General features: G+C 38.5%; 1 protein-coding gene across 2 annotated transcripts in view; it reads right to left on the reverse strand.

The window, feature by feature from the left end:
- SIK1 (Protein kinase superfamily protein) overlaps positions 1-20,959 on the reverse strand; it is a 234,777-nt gene that overhangs the window by 144,104 nt on the left and 69,714 nt on the right. For both annotated transcript variants that reach the window (XM_089820509.1, XM_089820510.1), the window contains exons 9-10: positions 20,873-20,908; positions 20,195-20,250 (exon numbers count right to left, since the gene is read on the reverse strand). In XM_089820509.1, the coding sequence (XP_089676635.1) occupies positions 20,195-20,250; positions 20,873-20,908 (92 nt within the window). The remainder of the gene's footprint in view (positions 1-20,194; positions 20,251-20,872; positions 20,909-20,959) is intronic.

Below are 20,959 nucleotides of genomic sequence, written 5' to 3' on the forward strand. Positions count from 1 at the left end.
AGTTCTCTATTAGTTTTTGGTATTTTTATTGTCTGGTATTTTTATGTTGATTTTGTGGTTTTATGTTGGTCTCTAGTCTTTAGGATGTTGGAGTTTATAAAGTTTTATCCTTTTTCCAGCATAGTTTTATTTCTAGACTTAATCATTTATACTTTGTAAGTTGATACATTTGGGTTTCAGGTCCTTGTAAAACCTGTTTTTACCTTAATCCAAAAAAAAACCAAAGTTTCCGTGCAACTGAAAGATGTCCTATTTGTACCAAGCATCAAAAGAAATTTGGTTTCCATTTCTAGCCTAACAAACCAAGGATATCATGTCACCATTCAAGAAGATAAAGTTTTATCTTGACCTAAAAATTCTAACATCAAGAATGCAATCACTATAGGATTTAGAGATGGAATTTTATATAACTCTATAATGCTGAAAACCAAGCACTAAATCATAATGTTTCCAAAACTAATGAAATTTGGCATACAAGGTTAGGACACCTCAATTTTCGTGCCCTACCCTCTATAGAAAAAATTGTGACAAGGTTACCAAATCTAAAATCTGAACATATTGGAACCTGCAAACGATGTGCCTTAAAAAGGAATTCCAAAGGATCTTTTTCACATAGTGAACATAAATCAAAAGTTGTACTATAACTTATTCACACTAATTTGTGTGGCCCAATGTCAGTACCATCATTAGAGGGATACTTGTACTACGTAATTTTTGTTGCTGACTACACCAGAAGAACCTGAATTTATTTTCTAAAACTTTACGAATCAAATAAAGTACTACTGAAATTTGAAGAGTTTAAAGCATTAGTTGAAAATCAAACTGTGAAGAAAATTAAGACTTCAAGATCAAACAATGGGGTCGAATATATTGCTAAGAACTTTAAAGAATTTTGCACTTCTATTGGGATTAAGAGGGAGTATATAGTACCTTGTAATCCACAACAGAATGGAGTGGCAGAAAGGAAAAACAAAACCATTATTGAAGCCTCTTAAGCCATGATGCATGATCCAAATCTTTCCACCTCATTCTGGGTTAAAGCCTCAAATACGGCAGGATATATTCAAAATAGATGTCCTCATTTAATCTTAGAAAATATAACACCTGAAGAAGCTTTTTACAAGAAACAAACCAAATTTAAGTCACTTAAGAATCTTTGGATGCCATGTATATATTCATGTTCCTAAAGAGAAGAGGACTAAATTAGAACCCTCATAAAAGAAAGGTATATTTGCTGGTTAAATGTGAATCTTCCAAAGGCTATAGGGTATATATACTAGGACAAAGAACGAATGAAATCAGCAAAGATGATAAATTTGAAGATGTTGCATATAAAACTTCTAAAAATATAGAAGACCCAAATGATGGATCAATTTCAGAATTAGATGAAATTTCAACCATTGAGATTGAGAGGGACAATTGTTCAAAAGATCATGGACCCACATCACCTAATGCTGAGAATGCTCAAAACCCATCCAACAAAAAAATACCACTATGGGCAAGGAAAATGATTGAAGAAGACATTGCGGCCTCTGATGAAATCTTTAGAGAAAGTAAGGAAACAATAAGTCACTCATGCTATGTCACACTTATAAATGAGCTCATTAAATCAAAACCATCAAATGTTAAAGAAGCCTTAAAAACCCTAGCCTAGAAAGATGCCATGGTTGAGGAGTACCAATCCATCTAACAAATATGATGTTTGGGATATTGTACCAAGACCTAAGAACAAATCAGTTGTCTCCTCTAAAAGGCTATTCAAAATCAAACAAGCACCAGATAATAGTATTGAAAAACACAAAGCCAAATTCTTTTCCAAAGGGTTCTCTCAGAAAGCTAGAAATGATTATGAAGATACATTCACCCTTGTTGCTCAATATCATAGTTCCAAGAATCACGGCGATTCATGCGATTCACGTGATTTGGCGATTCGATTCAAGCCAAACGATTTTTTGTGAATCGGTGAATCGAATCAGCGATAAAGGGTTTATGAAATAAGTTACTCACTAAATTTCGAGGGTTTTTTAAATTTTCCGATTCATGGCCGATTCGATTCCGATTCATGGCCGATTCACGATTTGATTCGGCCTTGCCGATTCCGATCCGATTCCGATTCTTGTTACTTTGCTCAATATACATCCATCAAAACTATAATTGCCATTCTTGCATCTAAAGGGTGAAAGATACATCAAATGGACGTAAAGACTGCATTTTTCAATGGTGTCATTGATGAAGAAGTATATCTAGAACAACTAGAAGGTTACCCATGTATGTATACTAAAGAAAGTGCCCTAGTATGAAAGGATAGACATTTACCTTAACAAACTAGGGTATTTCAAAAATGCAACAGATCCAAATATATACTTCAAAGTATCAAATGGTGATGTGCTAATACTTGTTCTCTATGTTGATGATCTTCTAATAACAAAGGAGGCTCATCTCATTACAAAATGCAAACAAAACCTTACATTTGAATTTGAGATGAAATACCTAGATCTCCTCCACTATTTTCTGGGACTAGAAGTATGGCAAAAGTAAAGCTATATTTTCCTAAATCAAGGCAAATACATTATTGACATCTTGAACAAATTTGGTGTGATGGATTGTAAATCATCATCTACACCAATGGAGACAAACCTTGATAAGCTCAAAAGTGATGCATTTCAATTTGAACCTACGGATTCCACATACTAAGACAAATAATTGGATTACTAATGTATTTGGTGAATACTCGCCTTGATATTTGTTATGCAACAAATGCATTGAGTCAATTCATGTGTGAACCTAAGAAACATCACCTTATGGCAGCCAAACAAATTCTGAGATACTTGTGTGGAACCATTGTACTTAGTCTAAAATATGACAATGTTGAAATTCAACTTCGAGGGTATTCAGATTCAGACTGGGTTGGCAGTTCCATCGACCGTAAAAGTACTACAGGATGTTGTTTTAGCCTTCGATTTGCTATGATATCTTGTTTTGGGCAGGAAGCAATCAATAGTTGCTCAAAGTTCCACTGAAGCAAAATACATAGCTACCTCTATGTGAGCTCAAGAAGCAATATGTGTTTACCGTACAGGGTAAACGGTTTATTAATGCTGAAGTATTCCTTTTATTATTATTCGCATGTATATAGATGATACTACAATATTTGATATGATTGATTACAATGATCCTTACAATTCCCATTCCGGATGGTGTACATATACCTTTCTGAAGGGGTGACTCAACCATCACGCACATGTTCGAATACTATTCTACCCATCGGCTACAACATAGAATTTACTGACAACATCATCCCCCCAAAAAGTAAGGTCGTCTCCGACCGACAATTACAAAATCTCCAAGACAAATTAACAAAATAGAATACACTAACTATGACTAACTATAACAGGATAAATCTTTTTTCATCACATCACATTCACATTTCTCTCATGCCTGCACCAAACTGGTCTCTAAAACGCATTGCATCTGTAGCCTCTTGCTAACACAACACTGTCACCTTAGCCAATCTAACCTTGATAGCCACCCATGCCGCCTTCTCTACTTCCAACACCCGGTTAGGCTGAGCCAAGTGTCACTCTATTGCCTCCAACTGGATGGTCAGCTCCTCCCGAACTCTTTTTGCATCCACCAAGAAAGCCTCACGTCTAACACCTACTCCGAGTGCCTCAAAGCGTAGCACCCTTCTCGAAAGGCTTGCTTTAGTGCTCTCTCCACCTCAAGTACACAGACACTCTATGCCTGCAGTAGCTCGAGGTCTCATGTCATACTTCCTACGACTGATAACTGCACTGACTGGGGGTCTAGGGGGCATCGCCCCTAGCGGAGTCGAGGAGCAGCGCCCTCACGAGGTCTTGGGGTAGAGCCCTAGGCGCGCGCCCTGTCGGGATACAGGGCGGGGTCAAGGGGCAAGACCAAATTAGCACTCTCAAACCCACACAAAAGTCCATGGAACACACCATTTTTGTGATTTTCTTCCAACCCCACATTCTTTCTGCCAACTGCTTATGTTTTACTACCTGTTTATGTTTTTCCCTTCCCTTCGATATCACAGGTTCTTCATTATGGACTGTTTTGATTTGTCGTTTTTTTTTTTTAGAACCTCCTATCACCCTTCTTCTATGTCTACCGGTGTACTGCAATCTCCTTCCCTTCAAAAGAGTCTGTACGATGACCTGATTCCTCACAACTTTTAGCTGTATGGGAATGGTCGTACGGTGCACTTGCTTTACTCTCCCCTAAAGGTTTGTTTATTGTTATTCAACACCGTATGGTGCTTGCTTAGCTGTACGACAGCTTTTCTTCTTAACTGTACATTAGTCCCCTTTGTACGGTGATGGCAACTTGTTCAGCTTACCGTACTATGAAATAATTCTCTTACTTTCTTCTCTATTTTATGTCATACGGTCTTAGATATTATTTTGAGTTGATACTTACTCCTCATGAATTCCGTATGGTTTGTAAGATTGTGTTCATGTACCGTATTGTGATGTTGTACTCTAGTCCATAGGGTACCCTTGCCCTTGTCTATATGGTCCCCTTTTCCTGGATGTCATACGGTGTCTTCTATTACTGGATGCAATACGGCCTTTTCAATATACCCTATAGTACTCTAGTTGGTTTGTACGATCTTTTCTTGGATCCATACGGTTACTTTGTCTTAAGCTGTACGAGACTTCCTTGCCTGCTTCCAGAAGGCTGTATGGTACTTCCTTGTCTGCTTCAAAAGGTAGTACGGTATCCGCCTTTATGACTCATTTAGTTGTATGGTCTCAACAATGGTCATACAGTCTTCTCTTGTAGTGCTTCCTATGGTCTGCTCAATTGATGTCTTCCAGATTTCATATGGTATGCTTTTCCTACTTTTGACGCCATATCTAGTCTGAACCTTCAATTATTGTCCTACTTTATATTCTTACTTATTGCTGTTCTTACTATTACTTTATTTTGTTTTCATTCTGAATTTGCTCGTTTTAGGGTTCCAACTTTGAGATGAAGTTTCATCTCCCATCATGTGACTCGCCTTGGTGATGGTAAATTTTGAGTTTTGACTTGTTAACTAATTCCGCCACCTCATTTCCATCTAGCGTCCATAATTTAATACTTTCGTTGTCTACTTCTCGGATTTTAAATGGTTCGAGCCATTTCACCTGGAACTTTCCAGGCCTGACCTCATTACGCCCCTTACATTTTAGTACTAACTGGCCAGGTTGGAACTTATTTATTTTTAGATGTTTATCATGCCACGCTTTGCGCCTGTTCTGTGTCACCTTCGTGGCCCATTGTGACAACAGTCGCTTTTCCTCGAGTTCATTAAGACTATGCAATCTTTCCCTTAGGCTTTCCATATCGCCTAACTTATTCTCAATCGCAATCCTCAAACTTGGTACCATGAATTTTGTTGGCTGCCACTCCTTGCCGTCAATAACTGTATTCTTGATTTTAGAACCTTCACTCCATACTGCTGAAGTTTTTATTAAGCCCTTCCTCTTTGTTTCCTGTATAGACCATACGATGTGTTTTCCTTGTTGTCAGTACCTTCCTACTAAATGTGTGGTGCGGGGTAACATTTTCTTTTTGCGCAGTCCATTCACCGTGTACTATATGGTGGAATCTTTCCTTTTGCTGCCTTCAACTTCACTCGTAATCACCTCATCTCCCAAGTTCATTATTTTCACCGTAGGCTCTTCATACTTCATTGGTTTGTCCTCACTGAATGTATGGGTCGTTGTCTCACCCACCTGTGCTTCTCCCTCCTTTATTTCCCTATACTCCTTTGGAAACTCATTTCCTTCTTTTTCTTCCTCGACACCCAACATGTTGCAGCTTGGGAAGAGTTCATAATCCTCCATCTGCCAGTGAAATAGACCATTCACAGAATCCAAATCGTCGTCCTTCGATCCACCTTCCAACCATAGGGCTCCTTCCTCATCCGATTCCATTTGCTTCTTCTCCCACCATTTGTGTATGTAAATCAATAATGAATCTCCGTCCTCTGCTCTCCATTGATAGTTTGTTCTTCTTCCAGTCATGTTTAACCTTTGTTTGTACGAGCCATCCTCGTCCAAGAATGGCATCATATCCCCTTCTTTTCGGCAGGATGACTACAAAGTTGAGCAGGAACGGTTATGTTCCAATCGTTATTGGTTGTGCCAGCAGGATCCCTAGAGGCTTAATGCCATGTTGGTCTACAATTAGCAATTAGAACGTGGGTGGCCATAATATCGATTGTCCGAACTCTCATATATCTTCTAGTAGGACATTTACCCCTATACCTCCATCCACAATTGTGTCTGAGAGGATCGTTCCCAATATACCCATTTCTACGACTATCGAATGCCTTCCTAATATCAGGGCTAGCAGCATTGGGTCTGTTGCACTTGTTCCACTTTCCCTCTCCTTCCTTGGTTCTTCTGGTAGTTTAGCAACTGGAGCCATGTTTGTGAGTGCCATTCATAGTTGGGGCATTGTGAAAATCAGATCATTTCATTTTACTGGTACTTCAGTTTGTAATATCTGCCTTATGATGTTTTTTTCTGTGCAGTTCCTCACAGAGGTAACCACAGTGTCCCCCTTCTCCGTTTGTGATTTCTCTGTCTCCATCCCTTTCTCAATTTCTGCCCATGCTTCTTCCAATTTCTTCTTTTCTTCCGTTGGATCTGGGTACAGCTTTGCCTATTTACATGTAATTGCCAAGACTTCTTCTTCGTTCGTTCCCGATTCAATGCTGATCAAATTCACTCCTAATTTCGATTTCGGGCACTTGGCATCTTCATGGTCTCCAAGACCATACAATCTACATAATAGCTGCAGTGTGTTTGTCATTGTACAATTTCGTGCGAAGTGGCCCCACAAGTTGCATGCCCGGCATTGAACCATTGGTCAATGTTCGCATCATACTGAATCCGACTACAACCCCCATTATTATTATCATTATTGTTGTTGGTGTTGTTTTGTCCCCTTCTGTTGTTTTTGTACCCACCCGAGGTGGCACCGTCATTGTTTGTGTTTTCGTTCCCTCCTCACATGGATGCTTCCTGCATCAATAGTACTTGCTAATGGCCTTTTGACTTCATGTTAAACGGGCACTCCTTTATGGAATGTCCCACCACCTAGCAGATATCACAGAACTATTTCTTCAGACAGGATCCCTTAGTGTGACCTTTTGTCTTGCATTTTGTGCACCATAGCTCATTTTTTTTAGTCTAGCTATTCCTTTTCTGCATATTCCTAAACTATTTCATCATCCTGATCATATCCTTCTGGAGAGCTTGAACCTTCTTACTACCCTTTTCATCAACACTGCTATCTTCAGAAGAGGATTCATCCGAGTCAGATGATCTACTTTTTTTCTTCTTCTTTTTTGTTCACTCTCTAAGTCCACTCGATTGTATTCTTCAGTGTATGACGATGGCGGTATAATCTTCATTTTCCTTTTTAACTCCGGGCGTAGTCCTTCTATGAACCATCTCTTTTTCAACCTGTCTGTTGGCTTACTTTCCATTTTATTCACTAATTCTTTTAGCTTTCTAGCATATACACGGACTGTTTCATCTTTTCCTTGTTTTGTGGTGTAGATTTCTGCTACTATCTCATTGTTGTCTCATAGCAATTGAAACTCTGTAATAAATTCCTTCTTTATGTTTTCCCATGTCATTAGCTTTGCCGGATCGGTGTCCGAAAACCAATCGATTGCTACACCTTGTAAGGTGGCTAGAAATTGCCTTGCCCATTCATCGTGGTCACTTTCTCCATTCGCTGTCCAAACCGTTTCGCAATTTTTATAGTGTCTGATCGGGTCAGCCATGCCATCCCCATCGAACTTTGGTAACTTTTCCTTTGGACTGGCCATCGATACTCTTTTTTTCTTTTGTTGTGCGCTATTGTCTGTACCTGCATTGTTCTGTACTTTCATACCGCTCTGAACACCCGTGTTACGGACACCTACATTCTCAAGTGGCGTGAAGGCTTCCTCAAGGACTTGGTTGTTTAGACCAAATTGTATTTGCTCATCAGGTGTATTAGGGACAAAGTGTTCACCCCACGCTCGAGTTCCTTCAACACTCCAAGCCGCGTTGGTCCTTTCCCTTCTATCTGGATTCCCCCTGGGCATACTAGTTTGCCAATTCTTCCTTTGTTCCTTCGATCACCCTTCGCCTTTCACAGGCTTCTTCTATCAACCTTTCCCTTGATCGACTTGGCAACTACACTTTGTTCGTCAGTGCTCCCGTGGTACCATGGTCACCTCTTGTGCCACTGCTGTCGTACCCTTTGACGAGTTGTTGGAGTTTGTGCCTCCAATCGCTTTGCTGTGTGCGGTTTAATACTACCCGTGCCACTCTTATGCCGTCATCTTCTGCATTCTTATTTCTATCTTTATTCAATGTGTTCGGCATTCATAGCACCTGGTCCTTATAGGCAACGACGCCAAATGTTTACCATATAGGGTAAACGATTTATTAATGCATTCAAACAATAGACAAGAACATGTAACACCAAAGTATTCATTTTATTATTATTCGCATGTATACAGAAGATACTACAATATTCGATATGATTGATTAGAATGATCCTTACAATTCCCATTCCGAATGGTGTACGTATACCTTTCCGAAGAGGTGCCTCAACCGTCACGTGCCCATTCAGATACTATTCTACCCGTCAGCTACAACATAAATTTATCGACAGCAATATGGTTAAGGAAGTTACTGGTTGGACTATTTGGGAAGTCCTTGAATCCCACAATTATACACTATGGTAATCAGAGCTGCATTAAACTATCAATAAATCCATTTTTTCATAACAAATCCAAGCATAGGGAAATTCCCTACCACTACATCAAAGATATGGTAGATAGGAATGTCATCAAGTTAGTATATATTAGCACTGAAGAGAAAACTGCCAACATATTTACCAAACCTCTTACAAACTTAAAAGTGGAATAATTTAGAGGTATACTTGGTATGACTAAAATGTAATTGTAATTCCTGAGATTGAGTCTCAATCATGGTTTAATATTTTGTATATTCATTTATATTTAAAATGTTAAAGAGTTCCTATCTTACATATTAGAATTGTCACGAAAGGCGACAAACTTTCAATCGATGTATTTGTAGGGCCACTATTGTAAGGTGACAATCTTAGCAATAGCTTGACTTGTTATCATGATAGACTACATTAAGTTGTTGTCCCGAAATGTGCCAAAGATCATGACAGCGAGAGTATCATGATAGACTACATTAAGTTGTTGTCCTTGAACCTATCGGAGATCATGATACTACATTTGTTGTTTTTTTTAAGTTCTTGATCTATTATCATGGTAGAATGTATTAAATTGTTGTTCTGGAATGTGTCGGAGATCATGATAACTAACGCATCATGATAGACTACATTAAATTGATGTCCCCAAGTATGTCGGAGATCGTGATACTTGTCATGATGGAAACTACTTTGTTGTCCCTGAGATCAAGGTTGTTATCTGATAGACTACATTTTGTTATTGTCCCAGAGTGTGCCGGAAATCTGATAACTCATATCCTTCTAGGATATGATTTAATATAATATTTTTGTTGATAAGCATCTTGATGTTTATACTACTGCTCATACACAAGAATATGAGAGTGATAAGTATCATATGAATGATATTACTTCAAATCATCATGTTGAGATGATTGGGATGTTTCAATCCTCCCTCGCTACAAGGGAATGCTAATGATATAGCATCTGTTGGATTGATTTATGATATATATATAAACTAAACTGAATATCTTTATGATTTAAATATAACAAATCGATCTAACACAAACATCCCTTTAACCTAGCATTTGCATTAAGACTAAATTAAGGCAGGGCATTATAATAAGTCCTGATAAAGTCACGGGTTGTTACTATTAATAAGTAAAGGTCACCATATAGGGACATGACCCTATGTGGCATAAGCCATGTCGTTTCATGGCCCTACATGAGGTGCCACTTGATTCCATACAAAATAGTCACAATTGCAGTTGAGAAAATATCACTCATAACATACAATTACCTCTGCAATTATAACTAGTCTCAGCCATTTCAGTATTCTACAGAACAGTGACAATATATATAGATCAGCAGTGATATTATCATTGGTTAATATTATATTCTCAAGCAGAGTAAACAAAACAATACAAGACAGCAGGTCTATAGTAACAGTTTCGTATTCACAGCATATCCAGAATATTGATTGATCAGACTAAAATAAATAAATAAATAATAAAATTATTGTTCACCCTATCTACAATCCACATTCCTTTAACAGAATAGACAAAAAGGTAATCAGAACATTTTTAAATTTCAATATGTTATGATAATCTAATGAGATATATATCATGTCTAGTGTGATTTTTGAACTCATTGACGCAATGAAAACTGAGCAATTGACATTCTGATTCAAAGTTCTAAATTCTATGGCATGATAATTTTTGGGAATTGTTAAATTACTCTAAAAATTAGAATCTCCAAGTACTCCCATCTCCTGTTTTTAAAAAGTAGCCATACTAATACCAATAGCACTCTCCAAGTACTCATGTCCCTTGGTGATGTAATCAACTAGAGATAGATTTACTAGATTTATCTCCCATGATAAAAAGGATAATCTAACAATAGTTGATTAAAAAGGATAATCTAACAATAGTTGATTCTAGGCTATAAATAAGTAATACTAAAAATAACACAAGGCTAAACATAATATGAGCTCCGGACACTAAAATAGGAGATTCTTAAAAAATAGCAAAGGCTATGAGGTGAATCTAACTATATGCTCTCTCCTCTTAAAAGGATGATGGCCAAAAAAATAGCACTTACTTTTACCATAAGCTAAAAAACTGATTGTTCTAGAAGGCAGCTCAGATGATTCCAAGAAGTTTTCAAGGTGATGTTCTATTTTGAAAAAGCTTTCCAAGTTTTAATGTATAAATTGTTTGCATTAAAGTTTTCTTAAAGTCTCACATCGCATATATCAAATTATCATTCCCCACATTTTTTGTGTGAGTTCACACACCTATACATAAGATTTTAAATTTTTAATGAGTATACTTTCTTTGTAGTGGCATGTGCTTTCCAACCTAGATGCTCCAGCACTCTTCACTTGTGTACCAAGGTACACTTATGCTCAAACTCACAAACAAAGCATTTGCATCATATATAATCCTAATGCATTGATGCTATTGGATATGCACCAGTAATTTATCTTCACAATTTAGCCAAGTTTCAAAGTCAAAGGCATCCTTTCTTCCATCAATCTATGTCTTCAAAAATCCCATTGCACGATCCTACTAGCATGTAAAAGATAATATAGTTCATATGGAAGCAAAAGCAATGTTTAAGAACTTGTCAATGACTCTGCATTTTATAAAATCACTTATTCCCATGCCAGGCATGGTTGCTATCGGCAGTAATAACGTTTCCATGTAATGTCCCCCATCTTTTAGACCCCCAATGGATTTCTCAACTTTTCATTCTTCGAAGGCTAAGAGGAGAAATAAGGAGAAATAAATTAAATTAAAGTCAAAAAGTAAATAAATTCAGTGGATATTTCACCCCCTCAAACGATTGCAACTCTGAAGAATTGACGCTCTCCAATGGCTAACTCAAATCAGAAAGCCTTAGTTTCTTCTCTCAAGTTTATATCAAATGCAATTGACAATAATCAAATATTACATTGGTATCAGTGCTTGCTTGCAAAGTGCTTCACAAAATGTCAAACAATTGAATTTGAGAAGGATTTGGTGTTTCACAAAGTTATAACCGGTTGGGGTTATTACAGTGGTATCAGAGCTTGCTTGCAAAGTGTTTGACAAAATGTCAAAGAACTAAATTATAAAAGAATTTGATATTTGTTGAAGTTATAATTGGTCAAGGTTATTACAATGGTATCAGAGCTTGCTTGCAAAGTGTTTGACAAAATGTCAAACAACTAAATTAGAGAAGAATTTGGTGTTTGACAAAGTTTTAACCAATTGGGGTTATTACATTGATATGTAATATCCCTTGCCCAAACTGATTGATTTTAGCTTGAGGAATATTGTCAAACACTTGTATGTTGTCTTTCTCTTTTCTGATTTTTTTGTGTTTCAGATTGTTTGATATAGTTTGAATGATGCTAAGAAATTCAAAATGTTCGCAAATGATATTACAATACATCTTACAATTAACTAGCATGCAAGTGCAGTTCTTTTTAGTATTTTTAATGCATATACAAGGAAACTAGATATGGAATGCATACCTACAACCAACTGACATTTTGACAAACAATTGGCATACAACTATTATGCTGATCAAATATGCTATTAGATGGACATTTTGTCAAACAAATGGTATGCAACATATGTCTCCTTTATTGAATTCATTCCCATATACAATGTTGCCACGAATTTGCCAAGACAAATGGGCTTACAATAATGACTACAACAATGCCAAATCTGATTCTGAGTTATCACTTACAACAGAAAAATTATATGCCTAAGATTACAATGCTAACTACTAATAGTTGCAAGAGGAACCTAATAATAGTGATGCCCAATGGATGGAGATGAAAGTTGCAATCAAAATCAAGCATAAATATTATAGCGCGGGTACTATAGTGCACCACTGTCATGCGTACTATAGCAGCAAGGAAAAAATGATTACTAATGGCTGCCAAAGATGAATCTCCAAGCCTGCACTCAATAGTCCTTCAATATTCTTCAAACCCTTTGGTTATTCCTTAACTTTTAGCACAAATAGAACTCCAGAATGAAGCTCTCCTGAATGCCAAATTCAATGGATAATTGATGCTCTCCAACGGCTAACTGAAACCAGAAATAGTTGCAACACTGAAGAATCGATGCTCTCCAATGGCTAACTGAAATTAGAAACCCTTAGTTTCTTCTCCCAAGTTCATAACAAATGCAATTGACAATAATCGGATGCCTAACAATGAAGCTCTTGCCTCTATTTATTCTTTTCCTTCACCCTTCTAGAAGGAAATAAAATATTATTTAATTGAACTCTCTAGAAGTTTCCCCCTTTCCAATACAATAATTAGTTGTGATTCTAGAAAATTAAACTAATTAAATATAAAGTCACCGTTAGATTTATTTATTTATTGACTTTGATTTAATTTATTTCTCCTTATTTCTCTACTTAGCCTTTGGAGAACGAAAAGCTAAGAAATCCATTGAAGGTCTAAAAGATGGGGGTCATTACATTCCACAAGAAGAAAGAGAAAAATTAGACCTAGTAAGGGGTCGAGGATAGTTACAAATATGTTCATTATGCAAGTATAAGAGGTAGCAAATTCTTTCATTGAAATTTTCTGTATGTCCATGCCATCTCATTTCATGTGGAACATTCTCCTTCAAACAATGTTCAACAATATAATTTATATTGATCCCTTGAAAAAAAAATGCATTACCCTTCTTGACAAGGAATGTTCTGAGTTTGATTTTGAGGACATGAGATAGACTTAGATTAGGATAAACTTTTTTAATGCCATGGATGGATGGAAAAATATTAAATGTTCGCCATTGAACAACATGATAGTCATGTGCACTTGTGTTATGTTCCTATCTCTAATGTAGACAACTGAGGTGATCTTGTAAATGAATTCTCTTCTTTATTTGGTTCAATGACTAAAGAAAAATCACAAGTTATACTTGTGTCTCTTGCCAATCAATTAACATCACCACTTAATGGTGTTAGTTATCACACGGATTATATTGATTTGTTTGTTGATTAGTAATCTTTGTTAATTGTGTCTGTCCAATCAGCATTGTATATTTTTCTTGCTATTTACCGCATAGGTTAATTAAGAAATGCACACAGATAATGAACACGAACAGAAAAACTCCTTAGATTATTCGCATATGCTAGAACATTACATTATGCTTCATAAGATGATTTACAATGATCCCAGACGGGGTATGAATACTTTCAGCCGAATCTTCCCGAAGGAGTTCGTCGGCCACATACAATATGTCCGCTACAAACTATTTACCAATGACGTCGACTACAAAGTACAAAATCACCGACAACAATCAAATCAGCTGACATCATCCCCCCAAAAAAAAAATAGTCTCTGGACGACAATTACAAAATATTTGAGACAGATTAACAAAACAGAATACATTGACTGACTAACAAGATAGATCTATTTCTGCTACACCAATATCACATTCGTCTCAAGCCTGCACTAAACTAGTCTCCAACCCACACTGCATTAGTAGCCTATTCTAAGACAATACTGTCTCCTTAATCAAGCTGACCTTGATAGCCACCCGTGCTGCTTTCTCTATTTCCAACTCCTGGATACCCTGAGCCAAGTGACGTTGCACTGCCTCCCACTAGATGATCAGCTCCTCCCGAGCTCTCTATGCATCCACCAAGACAACCTCACATCCAACACCCAATCCAAGTGCCTCTGGTATACAGACACTCCATGCCTACAGCAATTCCAGGTCTCATCAACTGGTCAAACTTCCCACAACTGATATCCGCAATGACTGGGGATCTAGGGGGGCAATGCCCCTAGTGGGGTCGAGGGGCAGCGCCCCAAGTACGCTCCCTATCGCAATACAATGCAAGGTCGAGGGGCAGTGCCCTTTGCCAGCAAGACCAAAATAGCACTTTCGAAGCCACACAAAACACCATTTTTGTAATTTTCTTTTGATTCCACACTCTTTCTGGCAACCACTGATGCTTCCCCTTCCCTTTGGCATCATCCGTTACTCATTCCAAACTGCCTCAATCTATCGTCTTTTTTTTTTTTTTCAAAACCTCCTGTCACCCTTCTTCTGCATCTACCGGTGTACTGCAATCTTCCCATGGGTCACCTTCCACGGCAAAAGGACCTTCTGAATTGTTTCACCCGTGCGTCACCTTCCGCAAGAAAGGTGTCCGCGGACCCGTGTCCATGGGACACTTTGTGTCCACGGCCATGTGACCACGGGACACTCAATGTCCGCGAGACACCCTACCCACTGGACACTTAGTGTCCGCGGCACGGGCAGTGTCCGTGGGTGGTGTCCGCGAGACACCCTGCCCGCGGGACACTCAGTGCCCACGGGCGGTGTCGACGGGATACCCTATCCGCAGGACACTCAGTGTCCACGGCCAGTGCCCGCAGGATACCAAGTCCGCGAGACCACTTCTTCTTGGCAAAACTTTCTTTCCAAACACCTGCATGATCTTATCTGCCAACAGAACGTAATCATACGCTTGAGTTATCCCTATAGCCTGTCTTTTCAAAGTGCATTGAAACACAAATCGCTTCTCTTGGAGTTTGTTCAGATTATACAACCTTTCCCTCAGGCTTTCCATGTCGCGTACCATGAATTCCGTTGGCTGCCATTCCTTGCCGTCAATAGCTGTATTCTTGATTTGAGAACCTTCACTCTGTACCGCTGAAGCTTTTATTAAACCCTTCCTCTTAGTTTCCTGTACAGATCGTATGATGTGTTTTCCTTGCTACCGGCACCTTTCTACTACATTCGTGGTGCGTTGTACCCTTTCTTTCCACGCGGTTTATTCATTGTGTTCCGGACGGTGGAATTTTTCCTTTTTCTCAATTTGTATTGTATGTCCTACCCTTTAGCTTCAGCTGTAACCTCCTTTCCTTCTTCTGCTTCTCTATATTCCTTCGGGCATTCATTTCCCTCTTCTTTCTCACCTTCGTTGACCCTTAACATATTACAACTCGGAAAGAGCTCATAATCCTCCATCTACAAGTGGAAAAGGCTATTCACTAAGTCTAGATCGTCATCTGTTGAGCCTCTGTCCACTCGCAGGACTCCCTCCCAATCTGGTTCCATACGTTGTCTTCCTTCATCCTCCTCTCCCTCGGAATCTGATGACAAGGCCTCTTCTCCAACCATTTGGGTGTGCAGATCAATAACAAATCGTCGGCCTTTACTTTCGAGTGACAAGGTGTTCTTCTTCCAGTCGTGTCTGACTCTGGCTTGAATAAGCCATCCACGGCCAAGGATGGCGTCGTATCCTTTTCTCTTCAATGGGATCACAACAAAGTCCAGCAGGAACGACTGTGTACCAATCGTCACCAGCTGTACCATGAGAATGCCCAAAGGTTTCATGCCATGCTGGTCCGTTGTGAGCAACTGAAATGTAGGGGGCCACAACGTTGACTGTCCCAACTTTTTTCAGGTTTCCTCCGATAAGACATTTATGCCGGACCCTCCATCGACTAGTGTCTGTGAGAACATGTCCAAGGATCCCCATCTCGACGACCATCGGATGCCGTCCGGATGTGAGGGCTAGCAACATTTGGTCTTCTCCGCCTGCAACAATTTCTTTCCCTCTACCTTGTTCTCCGGGTATCCTCGGAGCTGGCGCAATATTTGTGAGGGCGGATCAGAGCTGGGGCATCGTAAGAAGCAAATCATTTATCTTGACAAGTATCTCCATTTGCAAAATTTGTCGTACAATGTTTTGTTCTGCGGAATTCCTTGCCGAAGTATTGGTGGTGTCCCTCAACTGAGATGTTTCCGCCCGCGATGCCTTTTCAATCTCTGCCCGTGCTTCCCCAAATTTCCTCTTTTCTTCCGCCAGGTCCGGGTACTCTTTTGCTTGCTTCCACGTAATTGCAAAAACCTCCTCTTCGTCCGTCCCGACAGTGATCAAATTTACTTCAAATTTTGGACATATGGCATCATCATGGTCGCCAGGTTGCACCATCTGCATAATAGTTTGGGTGTATTTGCAGTTGGACATTCTCGGGTAAAGTGCCCCCACAAGTTACATGTGCGGCATTGTACAATCGGCCGTTCGTTCGCATCATACTGGATTCGGCTTCTGTTGGTATTGTTATTGTTTGCATTGTTATTGTTGTTTTGCCCTCTACTATTATTCCTATACACACCTGAAGTGGCACCATCAATGTTTGCATTTCCGTTCCTGCCTGATGGGGACGCCTCCTGTGTAAGAAGCACCTGCAGAGATCCTCTGGTTTTCATATTAAAAGGGCATTCCTTTGTCGAATGGCCCATGATCTGACAAATATCATAGAACTGGTTCTTTGGACAGGATCCTTTAGTATGACCATCGATCTTACACTACGTACACCACAGCTCACTTCTCTTTGTCTCCTTCTGCATATTTTTAAACTCCATCATGCAGATCATGTCCTTCTGTAGGGCGCGAACCTTCTTGCTACTATTTTCATCATCACTGGTATCTTCGCCCGAGGACTCGTCATCATCTGAGTCGAAGGAACTATTCTTCTTCTTCTTTTTCGTGCTCTGCTCGCTCTCCAAGTTCAGTGCTCTGTTGTATGCTTCTGTGTATGGAGACAGCGACACAATTTTCATTTTCTTCCACAACTTCGAGCGTAGACCTTCAATGAACCACCTTTTCTATAATCCATCAGCTGGCTTATTCTCCATTTTGTTGATCAAGTCCTTCAACTTCCTGGCATAGACTCGGACTATTTCATTTTTTCCTTGTCATGTATTGTATATTTCTACTACAATTCCGTTGTCGTCGCGGAGTAGTTGAAATTATGTCGTAAACTCCTTCTTAAGGTCATCCCAAGTGGTTAGGTTCTGGGGATCTACATCAGCAAACCAGTCGATTGCCACACCCTGTAGGGTGGCCGAAAACTGCTGAACCCATTCGTTTGTATCGATTATGCCATTTGCCCTCCAAATTGTCTCGCATGTCTTGCAATGTTGGATGGGGTCGGCCGCACCATCGCCATCAAACTTCGACAACTTTTCTTTTGGTCCTGCCATCACTACTGGATTTTGTAAACAGGCATTGCTCGGTCCTGCAACACTGGCGCTATTCACTCCCACACCGTGGCTTTGCACTCCCACACCAGCGGTCTACACTCCCACACCGGTGGTCTGCACTCCGACACTGGCGATCTACTCTCCCACACTGGCGGCTTTCTCTCCCACACCAGCGATCTCAACAATTGCAAAGCTTGGTGAAGAAGGATGTTCTGAAGTTGTCCCGTTCTGAAGTTGTCCCATTCGAAGTGTATCTCGAACGAAGAGTTCACTCCACGCTCGTGCTCCCTTAGCACTTCGAGCCGTGCAAGTCAATGCTCTTCCGTCTGGATTCTCTTCCCTCAGCGAACACAAAGTCAAAAACTCCTCCCTCCCGTGCTTCTTCCACCAATTCCACTCGCTGTCGAGTCTCCTCCAACAATTCTTCCGCGCTCCTGTTTCTGTTGGCAATCTTCTGGAATCTCCTTCGACGCTCTACCCACTGTGCCAGAATTAAATTACCCTGAGCTGTGCCAATTTCATCTTTGTCGTTCACCTTGTTCTTATTTTTATTCAGCTGATTCGGCATTAGTCTTCATTCCAGCCCTTGTTCCAGGTCCATTGGGCAACGGCACCAAATGTTTACCGCATAGGTTAATTAAGAAATGCACACAGATAATGAACACGAACAGCAGAACTCTTTAGATTATTCACATATGCCAGAACATTACATTATACTTCATAAGATGATTTACAATGATCCCAAATGGGGTATAAATACTTTCCGCCGAATCTTCCCGAAGGAGTCCGTCGGCCACATACAATATGTCCGCTACAAACTATTTACTGACGATGTCGGCTACAAAGTACAAAATCACTGACAACAATCAAGTCGGCTGACATTTGCAGCCATTGCTGATATTGTTATTTGATTCAAATTCAATTGTTACTCATCGCTAATGTGTTTGATCTCTAGATAGCTAGCTGTGTATTACGTTAATATGTTCTTCCTTGACATATTAGTTTCTATCATTCATTTGTTTCACCCTTTGCCTGGTTGATTTGATCAAGACAGCTTGCTGACGGATCTCATATCAATTCTCATGATTCCCTGCACATTGACCACGAGCATCATGTACAATATCTCCACACGTGATACAAGAATTGTGGTGACTGGTGCATCTCTGTAAATGATATAGCGTGATTGGTCTGTAATAGAAATTTATAGTTCATATATCTCCCCTAAATTGGAAGAAGACCATTTATATTATCTTATAAGTAGGAAAGGCACCTCCAAGAGACAGGTCACATGTCTGTTCTTAAAACAAATATTGTATCATTACCTTGTAATTGTTGTTGACTTAATTATTAATAATCCTTGTTTAAAGGTGATACATAACCCCGTGCCAGTATTTGCTAAGGATCGACGATTAAGATCTCCCATCTGATGGCAACTCAATTATTCAACCAAGTTCCTTGAAATATGCTACATCTATTTGTAATGGAATTAACATTTCCATATGTCAGATTGTAATGATATTTACTTGTTTCTCAATCTTAATGATTGGTATCTTAATCACATCTCTTGATTACCTGATATTACTTATTTATTTTTATTGTTGTTTATTTATTTATATTATAATAATATTATATTATTATTATAGAATCTTATTATTTAATATATTGTTATGTAATTATTTTATAATTATTATTATCAGTAAAAAGCCAAGGCCAAAAACAAATTATTAATTATATTAAATTATACATAGTCTTTGTTCAGTGCAAGCACTAGCAGTAAAGAACAAGGAAGAAAACCTCTAGTCTTGCCAAGGACCTAGTCTAGAATATAGAATACATAAAGCTTAAGGAGGCATACCTCCTTTTACAAAAACTTATTAGGGCATACCCTTGTTTATAAAAGGTTTATAAAGTGTATGTAATTATGGATATAATATTATATTATATTTGATCATATTCTATCATTATTACAATAATAATTTAATCAATTATATTATAATGTGTGTTTTTTATCAAATGAAATTAATTATAATTATATATTTTTTCTTATTATTTAATTTTTTAATTTAATTTTAATTCTAATTATCATTAAATTCTGCTCTAGAAAGAGGACATTACAAGCTGGCTCTTATTTATGTAGAGATTTGAGGGAAGCACATGGAAATACACTTCCTAATTTAAACTTTGGGAGAGGCCATAGAAGAGTTTGAGAACTCAATTGTTGTATGGGTAGTCATTTATTCAACACGTGCACAAATCAACTAACATGATGGTGAAGGGTGCTTTCAAGCACATCTCTTGAACGCCATGTTGTGTTTATCCTTTGTGCATTAGAATACATCATAATCAAAATCTGCAACCTATCCAATTAAATAACCAACTTGAAAACTCCAAATAAATGCATCTAATTGACTTTAAATGGAGATGTATGTACACACCACTTTTCTTTGTCCTCGAGCATGGGCGCTGGTTCACTTGAGATCATGAAAAGTACCTGCAAACAGCAACAACAAGCATATAGTGACTCTATGGATAAGGCATACCCAAGTAGGATATTTACTTTAGGAAACTACCAAAAGGAACACTCCAATGTGTTTAAATTATGATTTTGTTGTTGTATTCCTAAAGGTCAGAAATCTGACAACTAAAATTCATATTTTAGTTCAACAAGGTCTATAACTTTAAATATAATATATTCAGTGGAATTAAGCCAATGCATAAACAACTTGAATAGACACTTTACCATGCATCATTGTTCTAAACACCATGAATAGAAAAGACGATAACTATTAGGATCAGAAAGGGCAATGATCATTGTAATCTAGCACAACATTAATTGCATGACAGAAACAATAAAAATACTTGAGTTTATATACCTTAATGATTTGAAATCAGGTTTAAGTATGGCAGTACAGAAATGTTTTTTTGTTGTTAGGTTCACTTTGGGTTAGTCAGTGCAAAATTTCATACAAGTGCCATAATTATATACATATTTGCAGCCTAAAAACAGGAATTAATTTCAAAATGTGGCACAGTATGCATATAAAATAAACAAATTTACAAAGACGACACAGCCTGAAATTTAATGTTCATAGCGGGTTGAGATGAATGCTTACTCTCATCGGATGTACATTGGATCGTGGAGGAAGTCCCTGTAAACCCAAATTTTGAAAGAAGAAATTAGATAATTGTTTGAATTTGAT

The sequence above is a fragment of the Cupressus sempervirens genome, chromosome 3, assembly GCF_028749045.1.
Source record: "Cupressus sempervirens isolate cs-2001-9-10 chromosome 3, ASM2874904v1, whole genome shotgun sequence".
In the NCBI taxonomy this organism is placed as follows: domain Eukaryota; kingdom Viridiplantae; phylum Streptophyta; class Pinopsida; order Cupressales; family Cupressaceae; genus Cupressus; species Cupressus sempervirens.